General features: G+C 35.3%; 1 protein-coding gene across 1 annotated transcript in view; it reads right to left on the bottom strand.

Annotated features, from left to right (window-relative positions):
- The window catches only part of POLA1 (DNA polymerase alpha 1, catalytic subunit), a 344,356-nt gene that overhangs the window by 224,370 nt on the left and 100,699 nt on the right, over positions 1–19,287 (bottom strand). Inside the window, exons 27-30 of the mRNA XM_069065646.1 lie at positions 12,824–12,856; positions 11,958–12,050; positions 8,455–8,660; positions 6,464–6,596 (exon numbers count right to left, since the gene is read on the bottom strand). Of these exons, the coding sequence (XP_068921747.1) occupies positions 6,464–6,596; positions 8,455–8,660; positions 11,958–12,050; positions 12,824–12,856 (465 nt within the window). The remainder of the gene's footprint in view (positions 1–6,463; positions 6,597–8,454; positions 8,661–11,957; positions 12,051–12,823; positions 12,857–19,287) is intronic.

The following is a 19,287-nucleotide window of genomic DNA, read 5'->3' as shown; positions in this document are numbered from 1 at the left end:
GAGTCAAATTTATAAGAAAACAAGTCATTCCCCAATGGATAAATGGTCAAAGGATATGAACAGACAGTTTTCAGAGGAAATTAAAGATATCTATAAGCATATGAAAAAATGCTCTAATTAATTAGAGAAATGCAAATCAAAACAACTCTTTAGGTACCACATCTCACCTCTCAGACTGGCTAACGTGACAAAACAGGAAAATGATAAATGCTGGAGAAGATGTGGGAAAATTGGAATATTAATGCATTGTTGGTGGAGTTGTGAACTGATTCAACTATGCTGGAGAACAATTTGGAACCATGCCCAAAGGGCTGTAAAAAAGCGCATACCCTTTGACCCAGCAATACCACTTCTAGGGCTATATCCCAAAGAGATCATACAAATGGGAAAAGGACCCATATGTACAAAAATATGTATAGCAGCTCTTTTTGTGGTGGCAAAGAACTGGAAATTAGGGGGATACACATCGATTGGGAAATGGCTAAACAAGTTGTGGTATATGAATGTAATGGAATACTATTGTGCTATAAGAAATGAGGAGCAGACAGACTTCATAATAACTTGGAGAGACTTACATAAACTGGTGCTGAGTGAGGGGAACAGAATACCAGGAGAACATTGTACCCAACTACAGACACATTGTATCTGTGATGTCTAACTTGGAGAGACTTAGTTCTTCTCAGCAATGCAAGGTTCTAAGTCAATTCCAAAAGACTCAAGATAGAAAAGGCTATCCACATCCAGAGAAAGAATTATGGAGTCTGAATGCAGACTGATGCAAACTATTTGTTCTCTCTTTTTATTTTGCTTTGTTTTGTTTCTTCTTTCTTGTGGTTCGTTATAATTCTTCTTTACAACTTGACTATTGTGAAAATGTTTAATATGAAGGTATATGTAGAACCTATATCAGATTACATGCCATCTTAGGGAGGGAGGAACTCAAAAACTTGTGGAACTGAATGCTGCAAACTAAAAATAAACAAATTTAAAAGGAAAAAAAACCTTATGGAAGTGAATGTTAAAAACTAAAAATAAATAAATTAAAAGAAAAAAAATAATAAAGGAGGCATTTTGGGTTAAGTGACTTGCCCAGGGGATAGTAGCATTTTTTGACACGATAGCTAAGAACTGGACACAAAGTAGATCCCAATCAGAGAATGGTTAACAAATCATAGTACATGAATGTAATGGAATATCACTGTGCCATAAAAAATGATTTGTGAAGAATATAGGGAACTATAGAAAGATCTCTCTGAACTTATGTGGAATGAAATAAGCAGAACCAAGAAGCCAATATACACAGTTAAGTACAACAACGTAAATGGAAAGAAATACATACCAAAAATCAAAAGAAAATGTAACAAAATTACCAAGATTCAGTAGGAATCAAATGAAGACATATAAGAGGGCACCCCAAACCCACCATTTCATGGAGATGGGAAGCCCACGGGTATTATGCATTGCACATGTTTGGGGACTTTTTCAATGTATTAATCAATTATGTTGAAATTTTTTCCTCTATAAAAAATAACTATCTTGAAATAAAAAATAGAAGATACCAATAAAAACTTTTTAAGTCTATCATCTCTCTCCCTCCCACTTCCACACACTATGGGTGCTTCTATTGGCAGAATTCAATTTCCATTGCACTCTAACGGCAAAGAAGAAGTTGAAAGCCTCTTACCCGTCTCTTCTCTCTAGTTTTGACAGTCTTTTCCTAGGTCCATCTGTCCCTGCTTTTTTTCATGCTGTTCTACAAAAGATTATGCTCTATATTATCTCAAAATCTACAATGCTAGATTTACCGTAGAGGAAATAAGATCTTTGCTGTCCCTCAAATATTAACTTATTTCTTTCATCTTTTCCTAACACATATGTATATAAGTATATGTACAAATCATTAGATTCTTTTAGCCATTGATATTCTCTACCTTCTTGCATCTCTCAGATAATATGCACTATCTTGTGTATATATGTTTTAAGGAAAATCAAACTAAATTACATCCCTACCCCACAATAATGGTCCTATCTATCCTCAGACACATGAAAATGAATATTTGTTTTCTGAAAGTGTTTAAAATGTCCTTTTCTGTCCATCTTGAAAATGCTGTTCACCTCTGGATTCTTATGAAAGACTGACTTATATTCTCTTCTGCATAAACTCCAGTTATTTTCTGTGATACTTTGGCTCAGCTCTGCCAACTATGTTTTTAAGTGTGTCAAATGATCTTTGTTTTTTGGGTTTTTTTTTTTAGAAAATCATATTCAAATTGTTTATTTGATTTCTTGTATATAAACAACTCCTAAAAGGTTTGTTTCATTGTTGAAATTGTGAAATCTTACTACAATGTTTATTGGTAAATTAAGCATGGAATTTCATTCTACTGGTAGTCTATGGATTACCCTTAGCTCTATTTTACCATCTGCTTCTACTATTTCTAGTAAATTTTTCTGTATAGTTTTTGGAAGTTTGTTATTACATTTACAAATTGTTGGGTTGTTTTTTTATGGGAAGAACTAGTCTCTCCATACCACATCTAGTATTCTTGATTAATGGAGTGCTTATGTTGTTTTTTTTATTTTGTTCAATTAATTTTTCTTTTGCTTCTGCAGTTTTGTGTTCTAATTCTGGTCTCTTTTTCAGTGAACCTATTGTTCTGAACAGTCCCAGTATTTTGATGTAAATTCTTTGGTCTCATTAAATTTGCTCATTTCTTTCTTTCTCAAGATGCAATTTTTGTCATATAAAAATATTTTCATTTAATTCTTTGATTGACTTTCTGAACTACTCTAGGTCTCAGAATTACTTCAATGTCATATCAGTGGGCTTTGAAAAATATGCTATAATGCTTTCATTGCCCTGTCTAGTCTCTCAGAAAAACCAGCATTGGATGAAATCTGTTCCTCAAGAGTCCGCTGGAATAATGACGCAAAAAGATGGGAGGAGGGTACTTTAGTGGGTCCCATTACTGACCCTTTCAAGTCCTACTCTTTTTGGCCTCCACCTGCTCTCTTTGAAGTTAACTTTATTCAGACTCTCATCTTACTCCAGGAAAGAGTCCAAAAGGCATTAGAGGGAAAAAAGTATTTAAGGACATTGATGAAAGTAAACACTAAGAAAGTATTGTAGGCCTAAGTCTTGTTTTCATTATCCACTTTTTCTGAATAATACTTGTTTATGTCTACATAGTATTCATACTTCTCGAACTCTTCATCCTTTATGAATTTCTCCCCGAGGCTCAATCCTTTTTCAAAAATCATAATCCTTTGTTCTTCGTTTAGTTTCTCTGGACTCCTATGTTTCATGGGCCTCAATCCCTTCTGGGAATGGTCTGCAAATAATACTGTCAAGTGGTAAATTCCAAAAGGCAATATATAAAACTGGAAGAGCCACAATGCCCATGGGCTACCCTTGATCATATGGCTATTGCCTGGAGTAAATGGGCAAAATAAGGTTGCAGTGTGGGAGAGGGAAATTAGAGTCATGCAAGTTACAGAAGCACCAGAAGTGACAGACTACTCAATCAGTAAGTTTTCAGGTATTTTTCTGCAAAAATTACGTTATGGTAAGTTCTTTCAATTTTCACTTCTCTGATCAATGATTTTGTGAAACTTAAACAACTTTTTTCCCCCCATTTATATGGCATAAAGAGGACAGCTGAGTTCTAGCTTGTTATACCTTCTGCCATCTTCCCAGGGTAACAGATCATACATTCTTTTTTTTTTTTTAAGTAAGCAGGGTTAAGTAACTTGCTCAAGGTTACACGGCCAGTTATTTCTGGGTGTGGTGCTGATTATCTGAGCCCAGGATTCGATCCAGGTCATCCCAGCACTGGAGCCGGTGCTCTTACTTGCTGAGCCACCTGGCCGCCCCTAAGCAATTGGGGTTAAGTAACTTGCTCAAGGTTACGCGGCCAGGTGTTTCTGGGTGGGTGCTAAGTGTCTGAGCCTGGGATTTGATCTCCAGGTCTTCTCAACACTGGAGCTGGTGCTCTTACTCGCTGTGCTACCTGGCCGCCCCCAGATCATATATTCTTACTAAAATCTGCTCTATTTTTCACATTGTATTGGTAAAGTCTTGAGAGTTTTATATTTTTATGAATTTTAGTGGAGTAGGGATTATATCACTTCACTACTCAAAAACCTTCAGTGTCTCCACAATTCTTACCAAATAAAATTCAAACTTTCCTTATCTTGATATTCAAATACTTCTATTATCTAGATTAAACCCTTCTATTATCTAGATTAAACAACCTTTCTAGCCTTATTTCACATTAATGCCACTCTATACTCTAAGCAAATTGGATTCTATCCCTACTCCTACCCCACCCCACCCACCAACCAAAAAAATGTGTCCTAATTGCTTAGGTTAATGTCTTTCCCTACACCAATTATATCACAATAAAATCCTACTCATTTTTCAAGGCACAAGTCTAATGTCACCTCCTCCATAAAGGCTTCCTTTACTAATGCTGCACACCACCCCCTAGTCAGAAGTAATGACTTCTTATGATTTTTCATTCTACAGCTGCTCTGTTTGGTACTGGTTATATTCTAATTCCAGTTACAATTATCTGTCTACTTGTCTTATCTCACTTCTGTGTTCTTACATAGAGATCAAAATTTACATTTATGTATCGTCTAGCACCTATACCAAAGTACCTTTTACACAGAACACCACAGTTAATAAACGTTCTTTAAAGAATGAATGAGTCAATGAATGATATAAAAATTACATTTTTAATATGATGAAGAAAAAAGAAAAAAGAGATGTGGGTTGCTTTGGAGAAATCTTAGATCTTTCATGGAAATTTTATATAAACATCATAAGAAAGATATAATCCCCCATTTTCCCTCTGTCCTATACAACAGTTTGGAAATAGTGCTTTCATTTTTCAAAAGCATGTGAAGAAAATTAACTTTCAAGTCTCAGAAAGGGTGCTAACCTGGGAATTAAGAGATTTGAGCTCTAACTAGCTATGTGACCTTGAACAAGTCTTTCTGACTTTCTATACCTCAGTTTCCACATCTATAATAAGAAGGTAGTCCTCCAGTGGATATATAATCAGAATATGAACAAGCAGTATTCAAAAGATTTGCCATGTAAAATCATACGACGGACTGCTCCAAATCACTAATAAAATACAAACAAAAACAATTTTGAGGTTTTATCCCACACCAAATTGATAGAGATGAAAAGAATCAATGGTGTAACTGCTAAAGAGAGAAAGACACACTAATGCTTTGTAGGAGAATCTATGAATTAATTCAGCTCTGCCAGAATTCACTAAGAAGGTAAATAAATGTACATGACTTTCAAGTTAGAGATTCTACTACTAAGTCTATACCCCAAAGAGGAAATATAACTTAAAAAAAAAAAAAGATCCTATATGGGCATAAATATTCATAGTAGCATCTTTTATGGTCAACAGATAAGTGCTCATCAATTAGAGAATACTTAGAAAATTGTAATATATATGATAGTAAGGATGAAAGAAACGATGAAAATGAAGAATACAAGGAATCATGGGAAGTCTTACATGAACAGATTTACAATGAAGTAAAAGAACTAGGAGAAAATATTTGTAACATCTTCAACAAAATAACTGTAAATAACAAAAAATATATTAAACTGAAGACTCAGGAGTTTGGCCTTGGAAAAGGGATGAGAAAATATCCCTTCCTCCCTTTTTTAAAGAAATTAAGAAACTAACGGTGTTAACATGCAAATATTTAAACTCTGTTGTTAGTTTCTCTAAGTTGCATTTTTCCCTGTTTTGTTATTTCTTCCAAGGGATTGCCCCTTGAGTAGGAAGAGTGGAATGGATACACCTGTAAATGAAGGTGATGTAAAAGCAAAACGATATTTTAAAAGTTTTTTAAGGGAACAGAGTTCAGAACATCTTCTAACCCTAAATCCTATGAATTCTGTGACCTTTTTCTGGACATAGAAACTGATATCATTATTTAATTAAAAAAAAAACATGAAAAAGAACTGAACATTAATAACGTTTAGAGATAAATCGCTTAAAATTGGGCTTACCTTTTTTTTTTTTAATTTTTGGGCAAGTGCAAATATAACTGCTAAGGAGTAAGAAAAACAACAATAACAAACATTTATATGGCACTTTAAAGTTTATAAAGGGCTTTGCATAGACTACCCTACCCTGTGAGGGAGTTCCTACTGGTTTTGCTTTTTCCATTTGATGGATAAAGAAATTCAGGTCAAGATAGTTTCAGTGATTTGTCCTTTGCCTTATACTATTCTTGGTATATTCCAGAAGAAGAGTTACAATACAGACCACCTCAAATATTAGTGCAATTGAGCAATTACAGTAAATTTAATAACTTCTATCACTTCCTAGAGTTTCCTTTTACTATAAAGACTTGGATTTTCTTCAAATATTTAAAGGTAAAGAGAAACACAACATTAGCTGGTCAATATAATAAAAGCTTTATTTACCTTGTTAATTTCAAACTGGCTTATTGGGACACTACCATTCATCACATTTTCTCCAATTTCTATTAACCGTTTCTGAATGTTGTCCACAATTGTGTCCCTATTCTGGTCAGAAAGAATCTGACCAATGACAAAGCTGCAAAAGAAACAGGTTAAAAGGAAAAGTAAAAACATTTCATTGAAGTAATGGCTAGGAACAAGATAAAATTCTGTTAGTTCATACTATAAACACTGAGACCACTTCTATATAAGGTAATGGATAAGTTCATGTAAAAAACGACTATTAGTGTTTGATTCACTTACTGCTAAGGCTTTTAAAGGGACCCTGTCAAAGTCGGTAGCAACGATGATGTCCAGCTTGGCATTTGGGGTCATAAAAACTTCACATAAAATAAGACTAGGACGTAGATAAAGGAGTGTCCAATGCAAAATGTATGTGAAACTACGAAAGTCCTAACTCACACTACACTAGGTTTAAAACAGAAAGATGATGTTGTTCTCTTTGTTCATAATACACATCTATGTTCAAGCCAAAAACTTCAACAGGATGACTATTATTTGGATGAGTAGGAATGAGAAATCCTTCAAGATTAAAATAAATAGTTCTCAAACTTTTATTTGATCCTCTACTTCTCCCCAGTGTTCTTGCACTTCATGCTATACTAGAACAACCTTAGAGTATACTCCCTGGGGGGGTGGGGAAGACTGGGAAGAGCAAAAAAGAAGCCAAGAAAAACGCAGAGCCAGAGTTTGACAGCTGCATTATAATTTGTCAGAAAAAGAACTGACAAAAAACATTTGTATAGCTTTAATTAGTAATACATTTCTAACTCAGAGAAATTTACTTCTATTATGATGCATCTTTTCTTAGAAAACACAAAGCTGAAGAAAATAGTTTAATCGACAGTCTATACAAAGTCTTTTTCATCTTTCAGTACATTCAGGAGCTATAAACTAATCCAAACTACATTTCATAAAAAGCCAACAGTGACCTATAACTCAGATGGTCAGTTCTATGCTATCAAGAATAGTCTCTCTACTAACATCAAATGTCCTAATCCCTGTGAAAGTTGAATGCAAAAAACAGGCTGAAAAACAGGGAGAGAATATTAATACTCCCCAAAATATTACAAAACAATTTAAAATTATTTGCTCAAAGTTCTGACACTTCCAACACTTAGAACTTCAAAACATCTAAATCAATAATATTTGAAAGCTGGTTAAGTGCCTGAAGCACCTTTGAAGAAAGTACTTCATACAGGGATGATTTTGCATGTACATGTGTACAAGTACACACACGTGCAAACACACATACCCACTTCTATTTATTGCATTTCCAAATTCTAAGTGTCAGTTCATGGGGGCTTCGTTACGATATCTTAGCAGTCACAACTTGAGGGGACTAACATTTCTCCAGCATGAAGTTTACAGATAAATCTTGGGACTAGAGTACACAGTAAATAAAAATTATATTTCAGATACAGGATAAAAGAGTGACATCCAAGGGATCTATACAATTGCCACAACCTCCTTAACTGAAGTTAACCTCAAAACTGTTCTGGCGATGAAATAAGTATTCTCTTATGCTTAGCCCCAGCAAGGCTAAGGGAATCCTTTACATAACACATATGTGGCTTTTGCTGAAATTAAAGTAGACAGTACATTAGGAATATTTTTTAAAAAATCCCAAAGATATCAAGGATATAAAATTCTCCAACTCAAGAAACAAAAACTTGACAGATACAATCTATGCTGAATATCTTGTTACTGGATAAATTTAGCTCTAAGTATTAATGCACTTTTAAAAATCAGCTCTTATTAACCTAAGAATTGTGAATGTGTAACCAGTTAATAATAGAAACAAATAAGCAGCTGCCCTCACATGAGACAGAACTGTAGGTGTCCTTCACAAATGTCATTAGTCTCCATCAGTATAGCATGAGAGGCGCTTCACTGTCTAAAATGGCAAAAACACAACTGAAAGATGAACTCACTTTCCAGTTTCCTTGGCCAGATCACACCAATCTCTTCGCACGATGTCTAGTCCTTTCAGCTCTTGTTTGGTGACGTATTTCCCATCTGATGCTGGCTCTACCACCAAAGCAGCATATTTCTTTTTCTTTAGCAGAAGCAAAGACTTGAAAATTCCATCAATATCAATCTCTAGCATCTTGTACAACTTGTTCACCTCACTTTTAACCTGTGAAAATGTTCACCTTTGAGCCTTTAAGATCAAGAGATGCACATATATATTTCATAGAATTACTGTGAACAGACTTTTCATGATCTTCCTATTCTGGGCACCTAGCTATTTATTACATTCAAGACCTCGGGAAACCTTCCTGGGATTGTTTCTTCTGCTTAAAGGGAGAAAGTTGGACTATGTTGTGATTCTGTGGTGCTTCTCCTCCTTTGGGAGAAAAGAACTGAATAATTTTTTTTGGAGGGGGAAGGCAGGGCAATTGGGGTTAAGTGACTTGCCTAAGGTCACACAGCTAGTAAGTGTGAGGAGCACTGATGGAGCATTGCTCACACCTCTCATCAGAGAGCTAGGCTCACTAAATTGGCATACACTCAGTAACAGAGGGATGGTTACCAGGTGACTTTTTTTGGCCATTACTCATGAAACACGGAGATTCCAGGCTCTGTGGAGAGAACATCTATATCAATTAAGTCATAAATCCCTTAATGTAATAAAAATGGGATGTAAAGGCAGTGTTTTTTATTTAGTATCTATCTGAATAGGGTACTGCTCTGGGTGTATGAGAAAAAGAAGGTCAACAGATACAGCACATTATCTATTAGGAAATTACCATCTTGGAAAGATACACTGAGTCAGTTGACAAACATTAAGCACTTACTAGGCTTCAGGCATAACAAAAAATGTATGATACACAAATACATAGTTGTATGAGCACATAAAAGGACCAGTACAGCAAGCAATATGAGTTATAGAAAATAACTCACACATACTTAGTTGTGGGCAACTAGGTGGCTCAGTGGATAGACTACTGGGCCTGGAGTCAGAAAGATCTGAGTTCAAATCCATCCTCAGACACTTAATAGCTGTGTGAACCTAGACAAGTTACTTAATCCTGTTTGCCTCAGTTTCCTCAACTATAAAATGAGATGGAGAAGGAAATGGCAAACCAGTCCAGTATCTTTGGCAAGAAAACCCCAAATGGGGTCACAAAGAGTCAGACACAACTGAACAACAACATATTTAGTTGTGGGCAAAAGGGTCAAGTAAGTAAAACTGTCTTTGGCACCCTCCCAGGAGTATTGGCATACAAAAGGACATCTTATCTCAGAAAAATCTTCAAGACCCAAAGGAACATGAGTGTGCAGATGAGGTCTGTAAAAACTAAACAAAAATGATTTTTAAAAACTCAAGTATGTAAGTGCATGTATCACCTATCTGTTCATTGTATGCATGAGCCTGAGATTTGGCTAAGAGTTCCCCAAAGATATTCCCAACAATATCTCTAGAGAGAAGCTTAAAAAGACTTACACTGCACTGACTTCTACAGCAAAGGGTGGTGACTTTTCGTATAACCCATCTAACAGAGATCCAATAACACCTTTATTCAATGACAACTTGGCAAGATACTTCCAAAAAGATCACCAATCTCTGCTATTGTGTGTGTATGTAGTGCATATATACTATGTGTATAACACACACATATACATGCACTCAATCCAACACAATTAACCTGTATTAAGCACCTAAATCAAAAGCACTATTCTGTGAACTAAGGGTATAAAGATGGAAAAAAACAAAGTACATGGGTTAAAATGCTGTCTGGGACACACATGATCTGTGCGACACTACAGGCACATCACTTAACTGCCTCTGGGCTGAGTTTCTTCATCTGCAAAATAGGAAGTTGCACTAGATGCATTCTAGGTCTCCTCTAGCTCTGGAGCTGTGGTCCTATGAACCTGTGACCTTAAAACTCACTGCCAGGCTAATGCCTTAATTGACTTCTGAAGCTCATAGAACATTACCCACTGGGGGATACACAGGAGGTTATTAATCCATTAGAAGCTTTTAATCTTTACATTTGCTTAGCTAGTTGGACACAGACTGCAGTTGCATGTGCAGAGGGAGCGAATGGTGAAGGAAAAGGGTAAGCTATAAATATGTGAAAGTAAATGGTAGAAAATAATCTTTACTCATTTTCAGTAAAACAGGACATCAGGGCAAACAGGAAATAATCTACATAAGGCTAGATTATCCAAGAGGCAATCAGGTCTATGCATGAACTACTTGTTAATTCCGGACAGAGAGGATAAGGCAAAAGTATCCTAACATCCTAACACCTGGTATAAACTCTGTCCTGTGGCCTGGTAACAAAGCAATTTGTAGAAATGGTCCACATATGGTAACCTCAGGTGGACGGAATTTCTCTTGGCTCAGAACTCTGAAAGTGCTTGCTGTCATACAATTCTTTTAACACTTACAGCTAATGCTAATTTACACAGTGCTGTAGGACTTGTAACATGCTTTACATATATTAAATGCTACATTCTGCTGCTATACACCTCTCCTCTAAGACTGGTTTTTGCCTCTTTACTTTCCCCAAAGTATCCAGCACATTATCTTGCATATAAAGACCTTAATAAATGATTGGATTAATGCATGTATCAGAAAACATTTACTTTTTTTTTAACTTCATTTCACCTCAAAAGAGCATTGTATAGACCTTCTGACCAAAAAAAAAAAAAAACCCCAAAACATTTTAATTATTCTAGAGCCATAATTTTCTTACAGAAGACATCAGAAATGACATCAGTATATTTAAGTATTCCACAATATTTAGCATACTTTCAGATCAAAGAGCAATCAGGGAAAAGCAATCCCCCCCTTTTTTAATAAATACTTCTACCTAAACTAAAAAATGAAAGCAAAGCAGCAAATTAGCTAAATGAACTAGGGATGGTCGGTTCAGGGAAGAGAAGATTTAAAGATTTAAAGCCATGATTTTAGGCTTCAGCTATTTGAGATGTTATCACATAGAAGAAGAACCAGACAAATTTTTCTTGGCCTCAGAGAAAAGAATTAGCACATATGGGAAGTCAGAGAGATTCACATTATGTTTAAATACAAAGAAGAACCTCCTAACAATTAAGGAAACCCAAAAATGGAATGGGGAATCTGGAGGGGCAGCCCAGTTTAGGGGTATTGGATGTAGTATTAAAGCCCACCCTACTACTTACTAGCTATGTGACTTTTGAAGTCATTTAACTACTCTAGACTTCAGAAAGATGATCTGAAAAATGAAGTGATTGAACTAGAAGATCTCTGGGGTCCTTTTTATAAATATACACTCCTATAGATTTTACTGAATTGAGAAAAGAACAATCAATTAAGGAATGTAACTATGGCTAAATTTACTTTTATAATACACAATACACCTATTACTTGATTCCTACATGTCTGAAACACAATTCACACAAATAGATAAAACAAACAATTTCATTAAGCGTTTTTCACCTTGTTCCCCAACTTGAAGACTTCTTCCAGGTTGGTGCTATTGGTATTTATCATAATTGAATCTGTATCTCCATAAATAACTTCAAGGTTCATCTAAATGAAAAGAAAACATGTGGAATATGTAACAGAGAGACATTTAATTAAAAATATATCTGAAGATATTCCATATAACCCATACTAGAAAACTTAACATTTACTTTGTTTGTGCCCAATATACTTATTAATTTAATGAAAAATGAAGACTCTAAATATAATTCAGAATAGTAAATAGAAAGTAGAACATAAAGTAATTCTACTTACTTGCTCTGAAATAAAAAGGTGATGGAGCAAAGTAAATCTAACATATAGAGATGAACTAAACTGCAATTTAAACAATTGAGAATGGATAAGTAAAATATTAGAACATAAGAAAAAAGGATCTTCCTGACTCCCATGTACCACCATGATAATTGGTTATAATAGCAGCTTAAAAATCTGAAACGTAGTATTTTGCAAAACATTTCAGGGGCACAAATCCATGTCAAACCCAGTATCAAACACTATTTAGCAGAATATGAAGGGTGCCAAAAAAATCAATCATAACAAACAACACTAGAACACATACAGTATAAAGGCCTGTAAGTAAACTCTAATTAGCACTGTTGCTAATTTGCCTGAAACACTCACATATAGGCTTCAAGCAGTGGCTAGATCATATCAGTGTTGGTAAAAGAAAAAAGCTATAATCCATTAGGGAGGATTACAGTAGTAAACTAGGCATCCTAAGAAGCGATTTCCCTGTTTGGGTTACAATTTTCTTTGAATACAAAGAATTCACCAGGTGTGATATTTAAGAATTGTTGTGTAATGAAAACGTTCAGTATTACCTTTTGCACCATCTCCTTGGTATGCATCAAAATCTAAATATGTTTTAAAAAAAAAAGCCAAGATTAATGTATTAGAAAATGATTAGCAAACAGATACATAAACATACCTGTATAACATAAACATAAAATTCCCAATGTTGCAGCTTTTCCAAAACAAGCACTTCCTACAAATGATTACCTAACCATTGTTCTACTCCAAGAATACATTAACAAGAAATTAATAAAATCTGAAAATTTTTACATGAAAACAAAATGATGGCTACACATTTCTGTTCTCTTAATAAGTTTCTTCTAGAAATGTATATCTGTAGGTAAATAACTATTAGCATTCGTCTTTTCTGAAGAGGGCATTCTATAAAAGCCCTCTCCAAAATGAAGTTTTCCTAGATCTCTTTGCTACCTTTTCCTTTCCTTAACATCTTCATAGTACTTTTTTGTACTCAATTATGATCTTATTGTAGTCTACTTTGTATTCAGATTATTTGTACAGATCTCACCTCTTCTAGTAACCAGTACAGTAACATATCACAGTGAGCACTTGCTAAATGCCAGCCAACTAAATGAATCAATGAAATTTTTCTGGCAAAATGAAGATCTTTTGAGGAGTCTGGCAAGGAAAAAAAATCCCATCTATTGTAACGGACTTAAGAAGTTCTCATCTAATATTCTCTCTAAAGCCCACTCTAATAAAAGGGCTGCTACCAATTGCTACTGTTTGAGCAGAAAGAAGTGTTAGAATTGCAAAAAGGAGTCATCTCAATGGGCTGGCTCTTAGTTGAGTCTCATTCATTTCTAGCCACAGAAACCCAAGTAAACAACACCATCAGCAACCCTCAAACCAAAAGAACTGTCAGCTACATTTGCCTATCTACAGTTCTCAGAAATGTTTGCTCCATTAATAATGCAGATAATAATTTAAAGGGCACAAATACTTATTTTTGTGTGTGCATGTTCACTTCTGAGAAAACTCCACCTGCATGTATAAAAGGAGTATGCACACTGATGAAACATCAGATCCAATATAATACCTACCATTCAAATATTGTATTAAATCATGGCAAGGAAAAAAACACAGCCTACCTTTGTACTTAACAGTAATTTACATTTGAACAGTGGTGGGGTATGTAAACTTCACAAAAAGTGCTTGTTCAAATGACAATCCCACACATAACTCTGAAATTTCCTCCAATTTACCTTGTATATATCCGGTATATAGAGGTGTTTGCATGTTGTCTCCCCCATTAGAATGGGGGTTCCTCAAAGGCACAGATTGCTTTTGCCTTCTTTGTATTCTCAAGTTTTAGCACAGCGTATATGCATTTAACATTAGTAAGGATTTAATAAATGCTTTAATACTTGACTTGTCATTATTCATTCTTAAAATAACAACAAAATATAATACAAAAAAGGTAAACAACTTGTACCATTTACTAGTTATGGAGCTGGGCAAGTAAATTAATCTGTGCCTCAGTTTCTTCAACTCTAAGATGAGAATAGTAACAATAGCTACTTCACAGGGTTGTTGTGAAGATGAACTGAGATAATATTTGTAAAAAGCACTTAGCACAGTGCCTGGAAAACAATAGGCATAATATAAATGCTTATTCTCCTCCCTTTCCTCCCCGCAGTGAAGAGTGGCTAGGCTTTGGTTTCTTCTTTTGATTTTTATTCTCAACAAGTTCAAAAGGGTCTATCTGAATTTTTCATCATTTCATCAGTGAACAAAATCTTTGCTTTCTCTAGGCCAGGATTCTTAACTTAGAATCTGGCACAATTTCCAGGCATCTATGAACTTAGTTGGGAAAAAAAATTACACCTTTATTTCAATATAATTGGTTTCCTTTGTAATCCCTTTATTCTATTTTATGCATTTAAAAATAAATATGATTCAGAGGAGAGGTCTGCTACATACACAAAAATTTAAGAACCTCTGGTCTATCCTGATAGTGATAATCACAGAATATTGGAACTAAAAGGGGCTTTAGTTGTCATCTAGTCTAATCTATTCATTTTACAACCAAGATCAACTTGCTCAAGCTTCCTTAGCTAGTTAGTGGCAGAGTCAGGACTAAGCTCTTGGTTTCTAGTCAGAGCTCATCATTAAGACTGCTTCATAATTTTTTTTCATTTCCCATATGTTTTTAATTGTTTTAAACTGGTCTGTATATGGACTTTTAAATATCCATCCATAGCTTGTTAAAATGTTATCTAAACTAGGGACAATTCTAGTGTGCCTGAAATAGAACAATTGCTTTATTTATCTTAATTACCCATATATTCTGTCAAAGACTATTCCTTCAATGAACCAAACTTGAAGTCTTGGAGTTATCTCTGACTATTCAGTCACTTAATCCTAATGATTCTCCCTCTTGCATACTCCTATCTGTATCCTGCCCATGCTTTTTAGCACCACAAGTCTGGACTACTTGCAAAAATTTCCTGATTGGTCTTCCTGCTTGTAGTTTCTCCCTGTTCTGGAACACCTTGCAACCCACTGCCAGCCTCCTCAGAAATGGTCAATGATTTCCCATTGCCAAGAGAAAGAAGCTCCTTAGCCTGATATCCAAGAGTCAGCAAAACTGGCCAACAGGCCTCTCAACTAACCCTTCACCCCACTGGTGGGATTCATTGTCCTCTGATTGCTCCATTATATCCATCTCTGCATTTCTGTATAAGCTGCCTCCACACTCCTCTGTCACCAAGGTACTAAGTAACAAATTAAGCTATTTATCTTTCATATTTAAAATATACGAAGAAATCTATTGGAGAAAAGCATAAGCCAATACCATTGGGAAAAGTAACTGAAATCAAATTTATCATGATAAAGATATGCTTAATTATCTCTTTTCAACACATTTCAATTGTTTCCTGCTCAAGGCAGTGGAAAGGACAGAACTGTCAGTCTCCAGTAAAGGGATCCATAATCTTGTTCCATCTCTGTCAACTGACCACTTTTATGACCAATGGCAAAACTCATTCTTCTCATGTATAAAATAAGGGGGCTGAATTAGATTATTTCTAAATTCACCTCCAGTTCTAAATTTCTATGATACTTGATACACCTGAATCACTGAAACTCCATAGTTCTCAAAACTTCTACCTCCACATACTGAGGGCTACTACCAAGGCAGCTTTTAAATGAAGTGGCTTAGGCGTAGCTAAGATCCTTACCCTCTGCTTTAAAGCAGTTTTTGCAATGGAGCAAAAGTTGGATTTAGAATCCAATGAGCCTAGGTTCAAATTCCAGCAATTCCTCCTTAATGATTCTCTGACCAAAAACAAGTTACAATATCCCTGGACCTTAGTTTTCCTCATCTATAAAACGAGGAATGGAACAGATTACTTCTAAGGACTCCTTTCCAACTCTAAATCTAAGAATCTAGAGAGCAAATCTCTCCTCACCATCCCCACTAAGTCAATTCCCACAAAGGCTTAACTTCAACATTTCTCTATGAAACTGTCCCATAGCCTGGCTCTATGGGTGCAGACAAGGGGAAAAGGAAGTTTTGTCAGTCTTGTGCTTAACTGGTTAAATTAAGGTAAGTTTGCTCCATTGGCTACTTGAAAGACCAGGAATTAGCTGTATCTGCTGAGAGCCCAAAGTAAGGGCTCTAACTGCCAATAAACATAAGCCATTTCCAATTTGAGAGGAGGCAGAATGGTATAATTTGTATTCAGAGAGAGTACAGATTTGAGTCATAGTTCTGTCCCTTTTTAGTTGTATGACAGGCCAGTCACTTAAATTGTCTGAGTCAAATTTTACTTATTTATACAGTCAGTGGGCATCATGACACAGGTTTTACTTATTTCAGTGTTACTCTTAAGGATCAAATATGAAGAAGAAAGAGCTATACAAATGTAAGCTAGTATGGATGAAGGTTCAAAACACTTCCTAACTCTAAGCCATCATTTTTATTAAACTTTCTCTGATTAATCAAGAGTAAAGATATCTATATACCCCTTACCTATAGTATCTAAACAAGACTACCATCCCCCCCATGAGGTCATGAGGTGGTAGATAAAGCACTAAACACGCAGTCAGGACAATCTGAATTGAATCTGGCCTCAGACACTTGCTAAGTATCACTCTGGGCAAGTTAATAAACTTCTTTTTGTCCTGGTTTTCTTTGAGTGTAAAATGGGGATAATAGTAGCAACCACCTCCCAGAGTTGTTAGGAATCAAATGAGAATATTTGTAAAGTGTTTAACACATAGCAGGCACTTAACAAATGGTTGTTTGCTTCCTTCCTTCCCATAATATGATTATTCCTTTAGTTGTACATGGCAATATGTCTAGTATTTAATTACTATCCCTTGTTCAAATGTTTAGGTGTTCTGCCTAGGTCAATGTGGTTTATAGATGGTAAAATTCTCTAAAAGCATGAACATTAATTCTGAGCAAATGCCTAAAACAGCATCATCAGCAAAGGTGCCAAATAAACGCTTGTCCACATAAAAAAAAGTTAAAATTTTTCAGCCCAAAATAAATGTGTTGTTCCAAGTTCTCCGGCCAACCCTTCAGTATAACACAAGTCCCTAAAATAAATTAAATACACATTCTCTAAAAATAAATTAAATTCTTAAAGTTCAAACTGTGCAATTATCCTGAAAACAACAACACTCAGAAAGGCTTGTTAGATCATATTGTTTTTCCCCCCATTAAAAAAGCTTGACCTCAGGGAAGACAATGCTATATGTGTACTAATGGCAATGCAGGTATTATAATCATTAGATGACCACTCTCAAGTTTGCTTCACAAAATATCAGTCATAATATTAAGGCTATACCCAGCTGACAGAGGATCACTTTTAAGTGCCAGAAGCAAGAAAAAAGAGGGTTATAAAGGCTTACTAAATTCATTAATAAGGCAGTCTGCAGTTATCTGATTTCACAGCAACACCTGCATATTTATCTACTCATTACCAATTGGATGATGGAATTTTTTCAAGCACATTTCAAAAATCTGCCAACTTCAAGTGTAAAAAAATAAACTTTGTGGTTAATTTTTCCCTTAACAAAGTACAGCTGTTGAGAATAATTGTTCAAGATCTTACCCTGTAATGTCAACTGCAGCAGAACAAAGAGTATTTAATTAGCAAATCTATCCAGTAATTCAACACCTATTATATAAAATGCCTTCGTGATTTTATTCAGGATAATTTGCTAAGAGGGTTATTACTGACATTCAGATGGAATTTAAAATTCCTACGCAAGTCGAGTCATAATAGCAGTAATGATCTCCCCAATCAGGAGATTCTGTGTCACACAAGGCTCTCTTGCAAAGCAGCAGCCGATTTCCTGACTTCTTAATTCCTGGGCTCAGCTCAGTGAGAGCCCTTCATGCCGATATTTCAGTCAGCAATACATCTTTAATGGGACTCTATTAAAATACCTAGAACAAAAATGACTTTTTTTTGTTAACAAGAATGACAGCACTGCCATCATATCAATCACTGCAGGCTATGCTGAACAGTGCCGAATGGGGAGGAGGGGAATGAGGAAAGGAAGAGAGCGGGAATTAAAATTATATGAAAGTGTCTTAGCCAGGCCTCTGAAAGGAGTGGGAAGTAGAAAGGAAATCCAAAATGCACTGCTGATTCTGTTTTCTAAAGAATAAATCTATATTTTCCTAGGCAGGAAGAATGTACCTCTTGTTTGTCTAGTCTAGAGGTTACTAAATAATAGGCACATAAGACCAATTACCAAAAATGGCACTAACCTGCAAAAGTAATCTCTAACATAACAATTATGCCTTTTCCATATTTATATTCTGCTAAAATAAGATACTACATTAAATGTTTACTCATGCCAAAACAGACTAAAATAGTGCTTTTTGGTACAGAACACAAGTATCAAGCTGCCACTATTTAAGAAGTAAAACACAAAAGGATGATTCCAGACATCTAAAACATCCCTAACAATTAGCTCATTTTTGTGTATTGTAGGTATCACTTAGATATTATACACACTAAATATACTAAAGTTCATAAACCTAACTATAAAAATCTAGACTATAACTGAACAACTTAATGGAAACCTCAAGATGCTAATGGTTTTAGGCTCCTTCCTGTTATCCACATATAAAATTGGAAATACATTAGAAAAATTTTTAGAAATCACACATTAGGAAGCCTCTTCTCAAGTCCTATTTCAATGCCTCATTAAGGCATGGCAGTAACTGAGCTCTCAAAGGTTACACCAGTGGAACACAAGCTCTAGCAGATGCTATGAAGCTAGAGAGACTGATGCTGTCATTCATGGACTAATCTAGTCAAGTCCTTTTTCTTGTCAGTGCTCTCTCTCCCTCAAACTATCTAGTATACATTTCTGTGTACATGTTGTGTCCCCCTAGTAGAATATAAGTTCTATAAGGACTAGGACTATGTTTGCTTTGTATATTCAGGACCTAGCATATAGAAGGCACTGGAAAAAATGCTTATTGACTGACTGATGGATTCCAGTA

Source organism: Petaurus breviceps, unplaced genomic scaffold (genome assembly GCF_028583685.1).
Source record: "Petaurus breviceps papuanus isolate PSGF00001 unplaced genomic scaffold, PetGlider_PUasm1.0 90696, whole genome shotgun sequence".
Classification (NCBI taxonomy): domain Eukaryota; kingdom Metazoa; phylum Chordata; class Mammalia; order Diprotodontia; family Petauridae; genus Petaurus; species Petaurus breviceps.
The sequence above is the reverse complement of the archived record's forward strand: the minus strand, read 5'-3'. Positions and strand labels throughout refer to the sequence as shown.